Source organism: Cricetulus griseus, assembly GCF_003668045.3.
Source record: "Cricetulus griseus strain 17A/GY chromosome 1 unlocalized genomic scaffold, alternate assembly CriGri-PICRH-1.0 chr1_1, whole genome shotgun sequence".
NCBI lineage: Eukaryota > Metazoa > Chordata > Mammalia > Rodentia > Cricetidae > Cricetulus > Cricetulus griseus.
Window position 1 is genome coordinate 207,862,035 of NW_023276807.1, and position 13,193 is coordinate 207,875,227.

At 37.9% G+C, this 13,193-nt stretch overlaps 1 protein-coding gene across 1 annotated transcript; it reads left to right on the top strand.

The window, feature by feature from the left end:
• The first annotated feature begins 2,434 nt into the window (after positions 1-2,434).
• LOC100765303 (olfactory receptor 18) lies at positions 2,435-3,361 on the top strand. The gene has a single exon (XM_027386526.1). The coding sequence runs from the start codon at positions 2,435-2,437 to the stop codon at positions 3,359-3,361; it is 927 nt and encodes a 308-aa protein (XP_027242327.1).
• The last annotated feature ends 9,832 nt before the right edge of the window (positions 3,362-13,193 follow it).

Sequence of the window (13,193 nt, forward strand, 5' to 3'; positions counted from 1 at the left end):
TTTGATGCTGTCAGCATCTTCCATTATTCCTGAGCCCCCGTCACTAAGTTTTCAAGGAGGAAATGAGGTCAGGTCCCTATATCATCCACAGTTTAAAAACATGAAAGCTTACAAAAATACCTGCTGTTAAGATCTCTGGATATCTTACTAAGACTATATGATTAACAATTCATGAAGATATACATATATGCATGAAATAATGAATGGACACAGAAGCCATGAATGTGAAGTAGAGTGGGGGTGAGTTAGAGTTATATAGGGAGTTTGAAGAGGTGAAATGGAACTAAGAAATGTTACTATAATATCATTTGAAATATAATCAAATAAAAAAGTAAAACCAAACCAAACCACTCAAGAATCAAATAATAACACATTTGTTTTGAGTTATTTGTTTCTGCTATTTAATTATATGAATCAGGACATTTGGTTAGTAATTCTGAGACACCTTAACTATGATATGACCAAGTTTTAGTCAGCATATTTTTGTATGTATGTTCCTCATTATGTATTTTTTGTATATTGATATAACTTACTACCTCTAACTTTGATATTTTGGTTCCATAGGGCCTAAAGAGTCATTGCCATAGATGTGAAATGAACAATACATACTTTAAACATTAAGTAGACTCTTTCTCCTCTCAAACCACTGACTTCCATGCATTTGGTTTCCTCTACATTTTCATTCTACTCAGGAATGTTACCTAGAAATATCTGCAAGATCAATTTTTTTGTTGCTTGATTCTGTGTTATGGACTTTTGGGTCATCTCATTTTATTAAATAGCTGTACTATTGGGTTGTCAAAAATTGTATTCATTCTCACCTGAAGATAAAAGTATGTACAGGATTGAAAAGAAATGGAAAGTCAATTTTGTGTGTTGTGTGAAGACACACTTTAGAGTTTCACATAATTCTATGGTCCAGTGCCATTTGGAAATGCTCCCCAATAAACTCATATTTTCTGTATTCAAAGGAGTTTTAATTTGGACAAATGATTATAATGCAAGTTTTATCATTTTGCAAAAGGAGATAGGATTTTATACTGTAGTTTGTATGAGCATGTGGTTATGGAAAAAGTCATAAATGTTCTTTCAATTCATTGATTCCCAACCAAGGCCACTGTCTTCACCGTTGGAGACAAATAAAAATATATTCAACATGTGAGTGCATCCCACATTGCATTATCTTGGAAGAATTATAACTAGTTAGATTTCACTATTTTTTCATAGCACATGTTAGGAGGATGTCTTTCATGGTAAAGTAGGAAAATCATCATGGAAAGTGGATGATATATATATTCCTATGTGATAACATCATAATTCCAATAGTTTATAGTGTAAAACAGAAAATGAGTATTAGGACCGAGTAGAGTATTGCCCATGCTTTTGCATTTCTAATGTTTTCTGTATTTTGAACCTTTAAAGCAATTCAGTATGCTGTAACCTACAAGTGAACCTGAAATTTCTTCTGTAGTTAAAGAAAGAACAATGATATTTATACACCAGCCTGACTCACTTTACTGTCTGAGGAGGAGGGGTCTGAAACTAGGCCTCTGGGTGAACCTGGACTGCACTTCAGAAAATGAGTTACATTGCATAGACACAAAAAGCATGTTTTTATAGCAGATATTTTAGTGAGATGATCTCCCCAAATTAGCTTTGCAGCATGAAATTTCAACTGTATTTGTTGGCATTTCATTATTTTTCACATCACTGGACATCTCAGCAGTTGTGGACAGAAATGTTCTGTGGTAATGTGGATTTAACTAAAACATATTTATAAAAATCTGAAATAGACTAAGGAAAATAAGGAATACATATATTAATTGGTTTTAAAATTTAAATAAGTTTTTAACTAAGGCTTACTTCAATACCCAAATGACCAAAAAAATGGAAAATTTTTTTTAAGTCAAAGAAAAAAAGAAACCTATAGAAGAAACTAGAACCTGAAAATATTTTTCTGGGTAGAAAACATAAATTTTTATTTAGAAACTTGGACTTTACACTGTCAGATATATTCTAAGAAAAATAAACTTGTTCCATGTTATTGTAATAAAAAGACATGTGTTTAAGTGATTCAAGTTTTCATTTTATTTGATTGACACTTTTCTTACAGAAAGGATTCTAAAAATATCCATTTTGTCTTAAGAGTGTTTGCTTTATTTTACTGTTACAATAGGCCAGCTGTTTACAGTAAGTAACTCTGACCTCACATTGTCAATATGGCTCTCATGAGAGGTAACACAGGAACTAAGAGTAAAACACTCTTTAGAGTATGGCATTTGCACAACTGAGCAATTATTAATGATGTCAAAATAGGCTTGAGAAAATAATGAATACTTTTACTTGACTTGAATTGTAAAGATGGCCTACATTCATGCTGGTACCTTTAACAACATTTTTGGTTCCTTCTAAAAGATGTTCAAGAAATAAAAACATGCAAAACACAACATCTGTACCAGAATTCCATTTCATTCAACTCTCAGAGGATCCAGACCTACAACCTGTTCTCTCTGGTCTATTCTTGTCCATGTACATCTTGGCCCTGTTTGGAAACCTGCTCATCATCCTGACAGTAAGCTCTGACTCCCATCTCCACACACCCATGTACTTCTTCCTCTCCAACCTGTCCATGGTTGACATTGGTTTCATCTCTACCACTGTTCCCAGGGTGATTGTGGACATCCAGACTCACTGCCCAGTCATCTCTTATGTGAGCTGCCTGACACAGATGTCACTGTTTATAATTTTTGGATGTATGGATAGCATGCTTCTGGTTGTGATGGCATATGACAGGTTTGTGGCCATCTGTCACCCTCTGTATTATCAGGTCATTATGAATCCTAGTTGCTGTTGTGTCTTACTTCTAGGGTGTTTTCTCCTTAGCCTTGTGGAATTACTGCTGCACTTTGTGGCAGTATTAAATTTTTCCAACTGTGAGGATTATGTTGACATTTCCAACTTCTTCTGTGACCCTTCTGAACTACTTAAAATTGCCTGTTTTGATACTGTCACCAGTAGCATAGTCAGATACTGTGTAGGTGCTCTCTATGGGTTACCTTCTGTTTCAGGAATCATTTTCTCTTACTTTAAAATAGTTACCTCCATCATGAGATCACCATCATCAAGTGGGAAGCAGAAAACCTTCTCCACCTGTGGGTCTCATTTGTCCATTGTTTGCCTGTTTTATGGAACAGGACTAGGGGTGTACTTCAGCTCCTCTCTGTCACATTCTCCAAGAAGTGTTGCAGTGGCCTCAGTGATGTACACTGTGGTCACACCTACGCTGAATCCCTTCATCTACAGCCTGAGGAACAAGGACATTAAAACTGCCTTAAGGAAGATTCTTAGCAGTGTATTCTAATCATTGACATTCTTTATATATTTACACTTATGTATCTATATATTGACTGTACCAGTAAATTCCAGTTGATGTCTCACATTATCACTAACTATATTTCACAATGCTGCATGATATAGTGGTGGTCACTGGGGTTGCACATGTGGCGGATGGGAAGTTTTAAAAGTACACAAAAATTTGAAATTGGAGAGATGATACTCTTCTAGGGATGACTGATGCACATTGTTGAAAATCTTTTGTAGTCTGTAATCACCACCTAAATGGTTTGCATAGGAGCCAACTTAAAGGGGCCATCCTGCTGAAGCTGTATTTTAGAAATGACAGAGAACCAGGATTGTCTGCCAGGCTGCTTGGACAGGAGCTGAACAAGGAAGACATGATTACCCATGCTAAAATGGAAGGGGAAAGCTCAGTGGCCTCACCCTTAGGCAAAGAAGGAATTTTCAGAGCGGGAGAAATATCATCAATTAGAGGAAAAGGCAATAAATTTGAAAGAGAGCAACGGTGGGTACATCTGAAGTTGGGAGGGAGGGAAGTTGGAACTGTTGCATTTACATTATAATCGTATTTTAAAAATACTTAAATAAATAAATTAAATTTATAACAGTGTCCACAGAAGAATGGCATTTATCAATCCCAGATAATACATGGGATACCTGCTACTGGGTTTACTTATATTATGTATGTTATGTATGTTACTTGATTATTTTTTCAAATTAAGTCCCAATATGAGCTGTCAGTATGTGAGCATGTTATTTCAAGTGAGAGTACTAAAGTTCATGGACAAGGATTGACATGAATTAAAATCCACTAATGAAGCATGAGATGGTTGGAGATCAAAATGCTCTTGTCCTTTTCAGTTTCTGAAGTCCTCCCCAATTTTAAAGCTTGTTGTGAACAGACAGTCCATGAACTGCAGCAGCAAGTCCCTGTAGAATGTGGAACAAAGGAGAAGAATATAAGATTGATTCCAAGTGACTTATTTGAGGGGGATTGATAGAGTTGTACATATAAACTTTTCAAATTCATAATTCTTAATATTTCAATATTTTATGTTTCTGGAAGGCACATCATTTTAAAATGGCATATTTGTGTTTAATGGTTTCATTTACTATACAAATTTTAATATTACTTTAATAAAAAGCACAGTTACCATCTTTGAATTTTGAATTTATACTAAAAGGAAACTTTAATAGCATACGCACAATTTAAGATAATATTGGTAAGAAAACAAACATGATTATATAAAAATGCATGAATTTGCAATAACAGGAACATTGCTTGGGAAAGTGGAACACAATGAGTTTGTCATCATGAACTATTAATTTTAATTTGACATTTAGAGAATACTGTTCCTGGATATTTTATGGGGATTTCGTTATTTTTAGCAGAGAGAAACAATGTGTCTCACACATATTAGGGCAAAATTAAATGCTTCCTACTTTTTTCTACTTTATTTTTTATTTGAATTAGAAACAAGATTGTTTTAGAGGTCAATCCCAGTTTCCACTCCCTACCTCCTTTCCCTACCTACCCCAACTAAAACTCTATCACATGTCCTTTCTGCTCCCCAGGGAGGGTGAGGCCTTCCATAGGGGGTCATCAGAGTCTATCATATCCTTTGGGATAGGGTCTATGCTCATTCCCATGTGTCTTGGCTCAGGGAGTATGCCTGTATGTGGACTGGGCTCCCAAAGTCCAAACCTATGCTAGGGATAAGTACTGAACTACTACAGGAGGTCCCATAGATTTCCCAGGTCTCCTCACTGAAAACCACGTTCATGGGGTCTGGATCAGTCCCATGCTGGTATCCCAGCTATTAGTTTGGGGACCATGACCTCCCCGTTGTTCAGGTCAGCTGTTTTCGTGGGTTTCACCAGCCTGGTCTGGGCCCCTTTGCTCATCCCTCATCCTTCTCTACAACTGGATTCCAGTTCAGTTCAGTGGTTAGTTGTGGGTGTCTGCTTCTACTTCCACCAGCTGCGGCATGAAGGCTATAGGATGGCAGCATGGGACTGATCCAGACCCCAGGAACGTCGGTTCAGTGGGCTTCCTACTTTTCTTTGACTAAAAAGAGTATTTTTTTAAATGGGAAGAATTTATTTTGAGTGTTATTTTAAATAAAGTGGTCATATTTTACCATGATCCTAGGCTTCTTTTTTTTCACATTTCTTTTAGAAACAATCTTATTTTACATATCAATCCCACATCCCCTCACCCTACCATTCTCACATACCTCCCACCTACGGCCCCAAACCACCTCCCACCCATTACCAAGGATAGTGGAGCCTTCCATGGGGGATCATCAAAGTATATCACATCATTTGGGGGAGGGCCGGCCCTCTTTACTGTATCTGGGCTGCAATAGTATCCTTCCATAGGGAATGTCCTCCCAAAGTCCATTTGTGCACTAGGTATAAACACTGGCTACACTGTTAGAGGTCCCATAGACTGCCCAGGCCTCCTAGCTGGCATCCACATATAGAGGGCTTGGTTCAATCCAATGCTGGTTCCCCAGCTTTACGACTAGGGTCTCTGAGCTCTCACTATGTCAAATCAACTGTTTCTGTGGCTTTCTTCAGCACTGTCTTGGCTCCTTTGCTCATTCCTCCTCTTCTGGTCTTCTTTTATATAATATGATTTTCTTTCAAATACTGTGACATTGAATGCCAATAATTAGCTTTGCATAGAAACATGAGAAATTAAACAGCAAAGAGACTCTCTGCTCCTACCTCCAGTGGAACAGGCAGATAGATTTCTTATAGTCTCCCTCAGGAACGCATCCCTTTGTCTCAGCCTCCAGCTCCAAAAAATTCTTTGGAAATCCACCAGCCACACAGTTCATGGAATTATGTGGGAATCTTCACTTTGCCCCCTCTCCTTCAATTACAATCTCCCCTTGTATTTCCCAGTCTTGCACCAGACTACCTTTGTATCCTCTATTCCCTGTCTGCCTACATTCCCAAGGGTCTATGTAGATCCTTTTGGCACAGACTGCTTTCCTCCTAACTATGGACCCCATTCAAACCCGCTCTCCTAGCCCACATGTAATTCTAATTGTGATTTCCCAATACCTAAAACTACATTCTACCTGGATCTCCCAGTTATCACACATGACAGCATCTCAGAAGCATTTCCTTCCAGACAATACACATCCACTACACTCTACTAAGAACCAGTGAAGTAAAATGAAACCAAGGAACAAAACACCCAACAAAGGCAAATGAGATACCAGTATCTAAAAGTACAACCATCCCAAGCCAAGATGCCTATCCATCACTTTAAATATATAATCAATAATAGCCAGAACAATATGTACTCTCTAGTACATAGAAAAGCAACACAATAGGCCCTGAATAATGCAATAGAGCTGAGTCACAGGATATGCATATAAAAACAGTATTTATAGACATTTGAGTTGCTTAAAGAAGATACAAATTAATGCATTCATGAATATATAAAATAAACAGGGAAATATAATGAAGAAAACAGTTCAAGACACGAAAATGAAAATAGTATTGATAAAGAAAACCTAAATTGAGGTAAGACATGAAATGAAAAATTTAGGAACTAGAAAAAGAACAATAGGGACAAGCTTCACCAAGAGAATACAAGAGATGGAAGAGAAAATGTCAGACATTGAAGACAAGACAGAAAAAAGGGATACTCCAGCAAAGAAGGTGCTAAATATAAAAAAGCCAGACATAAAACAGGCAGGAAATCTGAGATACTGTGAAATATCCAATCTAGAAATAATAGAATAGTGGAAAAAGAAGCCTAGGTCAAGGGCACAGAAAATATTTTCAACAAAACCATAATAGAAAATTTCCAAAATGTAAATAAGGAGGCTCATATCAAAGTACAAGGAGCATATCAGAACACCAAATAGACTGAACAAGAAATGAAATTCCCCACAATATCTAATAATCAAACCACTAAAAATACAGAAAAAGTAAGAATGTTAAAGCTGCAAGGAGAGAGGTCAAGTAACATGAAGGCAGCAGACCTATTAGAAAACCACCTGGCTTCTCAGTGAAGACTCTGAAATGCAGAAGGGACTGGAAGATTGTTTTAGAAACTCTAAGAGACCACAGATGCCAACCAGACTACTATATGCAGTGAAAAATTTAAATAAGAAATGGAGAAAGACATTCTATGATGAAACCAAATTTAAGAAATATCAATCTTCCTCTCTTCTCCTAGGCCCATCAAGGCAGCTGATCTATGCACCCAACTCTGGTGGAATCTCATTGCTCTGGTGCAGACTCCAGCATCAGGCCAGAAGCTGAGAGAGCTGTGGGCAGTCTGCACCACTACTGCTGCCACCCACTGGACTCTGTTTTCAGAAGACCCACACTGCCACCCACTCACACATACCACATAATTCTCTCCTGGGCCAACCATGCCCAGTGACACCAGCAGTCCTTCTAGGCACAAGCATCACCTATACCATTTGGAAGAATGGGTGAGTGACTGGTCTCCCAATCACTCATATGACCAAAAGACCAAATAATTATTTCTATGAGATGTACAGCCCTGGGAACCCTGAGTCTTGGTATAGTCCAGGCTTAGCTTTCCTGCCAACTCCCTCAGCCTTCCCTTTCAGTCCATCTCCATTCCATTGTGTCAGCTTTGATCCCCACAAACACTTTATACTAGTGATCACACAGACCTGAGACTCAGGTGGGCAATTTTCACTCTCTTTCCTATCTGCCATTACCATTTTTCCCATCTCAAAGTTCTGTAGCAGTCTGCTTACAGAAACCCCTCTTCCTGAGGGCTCTGCTACTTGGTGCAGACCCAGCTAGGTCTCTGTCACTGACTGTTTAAGGCTTCTCTTGTGTAGTCTTGTTGTAGAAGTCGTCTTGCTAGAAAAGGCATGTCACTGGAGGTAGAATTGGAGGTTTCAAAAGCTCACACTAGGCCCAGTCTCTCTCTATGTCTCTCTGCCTGATACTTATGGGTCAAGATATAAAACTCTGAGTTCTTCGGTGCCATGCCTGTCTGCTTCCATCCATGAAGATCAAAGACTAACCCTGTAAAACTGTAAGCAAGACTCCAATTAAATGCTTTATTTCATGAGATTCCTTGATCGTGGTCTCTTCACAGCAATAGAACAGTGACTAAGATAGAACTTGGTACCAGGGACTGGGTTAATGCTGTGATTGGTCTGGCCACACTATTTGCTGGACCAATATGGAAGACTTTGGACTGGACTGTGGACTAGAAAGGCAGGTGAACGTTTTAGATGGAGATTAATGGGTCTAGTAGAGCATGGAAGACTATGGTGGTTCAGCTCTTGAGGCTTTAGGGGAGAACTATATTGAAGACCATTCTTAAGATATTTTGGAAGAAATGTGTCTGCTTTTTGTCCTTTTACTAAGAGTTTGCCTGAGACTAAATTGAAGAGTTTTGGATGAATATTGTTGACAGAGGAGAGTTGAAGAGTCTAGTATTATTCCCATTACATGTTATTAGTGACCAGCCTTATGTGCTACAATGAAAAGAGCATTGGGCCAAAAAAATATTGTACAGTTTGAGAAGAAAAGGGGCACTAGGACCTGTAATAGTGGGTCCAACTCTTGTGTTCCTGGAGATAAAAAAGCTTAAAAGAAATCTGACTCAAAATGGAATAAAGTGAGTAGTGTCCTTATGGCAAGATCCTACCCACCTAAGCTTCCTTACTGTGAAAAGGAATAAAGGGAAAGCTTACATAGCAAAGGAACAGTCAACAACAGAAATATTATGCACATAAAATTCAAGATGAGGGGGTTCAGAGTTGGGGAGCGGGAGTTGTGGAGGAGGGCTGAAGTTTCCAGCTCCCAGCAAGCAGAACAACAACAACAGCAGCAACAAGGACAACAATAACCAGCAACAATAGCAAAAGAAAATAATTTTGGACACTTGCAGGGTCTTAAACACCCAATAGGAAAGTATAACCAAAGATTAACATGATTGGACTACTTCTTTAACATTCTAAGTAATCTCACTCACTACATCTTAGGTTTTAATGTCAACAAGATGTTATTTAAACAATCATTTCTCATTAATGATTTTCTTCTTGATAAGGAAATGAGGGCTACCCAGATCTAAGATAACATGACCTTGCATCAATTCAGCACTGAAGTGCCTAATAGGAGCTCAGAGAGACAGGCACCCTATTGTTTTAAGTTAAAAACAAATTAATGGTTAAATTTCTTCTCTCTCTTCCTTTGTGGAAGTAATATTGGAGGAATGCTAGCTATTCCCCCAACTGCCAAAGTGCCTGAAATAGTCCTCGGTTCATGTTTATGAGTCTACCCTTGGAGGAGAAAAAGAAAAGTGTGGGTGAGTGCAATGGATGGATACTCTTTTGAGCCCATCAAAGAATTCTAGTGAACTTTGATTTGGACATTAAAATAATAATCTGTTCTGTGTTTGCTGAAACCCTACCTAGGATTTGTAATGCTTCTCTCTCTCTCTCTCTCTCTCTCTCTCTCTCTCTCTCTCTCTCTCTCTCTCTCTCCCTTCCTCCCTCCCTCTTTCTCTCTGTTTCTTACTGGAGCCTCTTTAGTCACACCTTTTTCAACGGAAGTCCAGAGCAGTAGCTCTCAAACTTCAGAATGTGTTGGAATCACTTGAATAACTTAATGAAACATAAGTATCTAGCAAGTCCTCTGTTGAGAGCTCACCTATGACAGGGATCACTTGAGATCAAGGCTGGACTAGGCAACAGACTGAGACATTGTCTCAAGCTAAAACGTAGGAAGAAGGTTGGAGATGTGATTTTGTGCTTCAGGTAAACAGTGGTAAACCTCTGTTCCAACGTGCCTGGCTTCCCTGAAACTAGACTCCCTGCAGGCTGGATCATGAATTCTTGCATGGCCATCTTGTTGCCAGCATGAGAACCACTGTTGATCATATTGACATGTAAGTCCCATGGGGTGATTTAGGGTTGGTAGCAATATCAGTGATGTGAGAATACAGGGACAACCATTTTTCCACAACACCAGCTTTTCAGACAGCCAGGGATACTTCCGTATGGCTTTTGTAACAAATTTATATTTATTTTCAGTGTGTCCATCTTGATGATCAGTTTGTCCATCTTCTCTTGTTCCACAATATTCAGTTACTTCATACTCAGAGCAGGTGTAATAGTCTTAATTGATGTGCTTAAAAGCGTAGGAGACCCCTTTCCCCAGTAGCAGGTGTAATCATTGTCATGGAGTTCTAGGGCCTTATGTGTATTAGTGGCGGCACTACAGGGCACAACAGCTTGGAAGACATCTTTTGAGGTGCAGAGATCAACCTCAACAGTGGGATTCTAGGAGAGTCAAAGATCTCTCTGGCATGAATCATGAGAACAGACATGGTGAATTTCTGGCCTTGGGATTGCACACAGTAAAGAAACAGATTTCTGCAGACACAGGAGAGAGCATTCAGTAGAGTTGAATAATAATAATAAAATTACTAAAGAGAGCCCAATCTGAAATAAAACCGGAAATGTAAAATTTAGTACTTTAAACAAAAAACCTCATAGCTAAACTCTTGAGAACATTCAGCATCTCTTCTACTTCCTCCATTAACCCCAGGAATTCATTAGAGATTGCAATATTGTGGACCAGTGTGAGTAATCACCAGCTCTGTGCATTGAGTTTCTAAGGTTATGTAAGAATCATTAGTTAGCCCGTCCCTTTAGGTCACCAACTTGTTCCCTGTAATCCAGGACTATATAGCCGTGTTTGCTCTTCCTACAGTGTTCTGCATCAGGAAGCTCTTCATTGTATTCACTTCAGGATTCAAAAGTGAGTTTGAGCAGCAAGTAGTAGGAGTTCCGCATATCCACAGTGCTTCATTGTGGTCACACAGACCCACAGTTCATTCATGTAAGTTCCCAGGGAATTGAGGATGAAGAAGAGATAAAAGAATTATTATTTCTTCCTAGTCATATGAACGATGATTATTTGGGCAGCATGGTGGTGTAATACGTGCAATAATAATTTAAGTCTCTGTACTAGGATTTTATTGTTCTGATGGTAGTTCTCAAATTCTCATTGAAGTATCCCCATTGTCTCTTCCTCACACTCCTATGATGAATGAGAGCAGAAAATATGTTCAAAATATTGTTTCACAAACAATCTAAAGTACTGTGGCTCTATGCTAGTGATGGTGAGACAGTAAGTATATTTTTGAAGAAAGCTATGATGTGTGTGTGACTATTAAGGTCTTCCCTGGTTGGAAGATCTAAGCTTTGAATTTTTGTATCTTACTTCATCTGAATAGTTCTTCCAAATTTCAAAATTATAAGAATCTGCATAATTATTATTTTATAGAAGATGAAAGACAAAGACAATATTCCTGTGTAACATGTACCAGATTGTCAGGTAAAAACCAACGAGTTCTTGGGTGGATTACTTTGTCTGATCATAACACAAAATGGTCTGTTCAGTAAACAGACATTGTATAATGCTTTATTAAAAAAATAGATTCTTGCCTTCTTTCCCTCATGGTTTCTAGATCCTTGATAATGGAATGCTCACCTCTGCTGTGTGAACTGTGTGTTGTAGATTCGAGGTGCATTTGGAAAGTCTGAAAACATCGAAACAATTCAACTCAAGCTTTTCTAGTTCCCTTGGTCCATATTTGGCCTCACCTTCTATAGTGCCTGATTTATAGCTATTTTTTTCAGATATTTTCCTGTTGTCAGCATCCTTCATTATTCCAAGGCTCAGCCACTACCTTTTCAATGAGGAAATGAGTTCAGGTTCCTATATAACTTGTAGTTTGGAAACATGAGAGATTAAAATCATAAGTGCTGTTAAGACCTCTGTATGTCACCTTAAAACTTTATGATTAGTAATCCATGAAAATATACATATGCCAATGAAATAACAATGAATGGACACAGAAGCTATGAATGTGAAATAGAGTGGTGTGATTTATATAGGGGGTTAGAGAGGTGAAATGGACAGAAGAAATGTTACTATATTATAATTTGAAATATCAAAATAAACAAATATAAAGCAAAACCAAAACAAAGCAAACCATTCCAGAATCAAAGAATGGAACATTTGTTACGAATTATTTTGTCTCTGTTATTTATTTATGTGAATTAGGACATGTAAGAGTAATTCTGAGACACATTAACTGTCATATAAACTAGTTTTAGTATTTTTCTATATAGTTTCCTCCTTATGTAAGTATTTTTTGTATATTGGTATAACCTATTACCTCTAACTTTCATTTTTGGTCTCATAGGGTCTAAAGAGTCGTTGCCACAGATTTGACATGAACAATACATATTTTAAACATTAAGTAGACCCTTTCTCCTCTCAAAACACCGACTTCTGTGTATTTGGTTTCATTTACATTTTCGTTCCATTTAGGAATGTTACCTACAAATTGATCTAAGATAAATTTTCTTCTTGTTTGATGCTGTTTCATGGACTTTTTTGGGTCGTCTGATGGTACTAAACAGCTGACTATTGGGTTATCAAAAAATGTTGTGCATATTCTCAGTAGAAGATAAAAGAATATAGAGGCAAAGAGAGAAATGGAAGTCAATCTTGTGTGTTGTGTGGAGACGCACTTTAGAGTTTCATATAATTCTATGGTCCAGTGCCCTTTGGGAATGCTCCCCATTAAACTCTTATTTTCTGTATTCATACGAATTTAAAATGACAAATGAATACAATGCAACTTTTATCCTTTTCCAAATGTAGATGGGTTATTACCCTTGGTTTGCATGAGCATGTGGCTATGGAAAAAGTTATAAATGTTCTCTCGATTCACTGATTACCAACCAAGGCCACAGTCTTCACCATTGAAGACAAATAGAAATATATTCTACAATTGA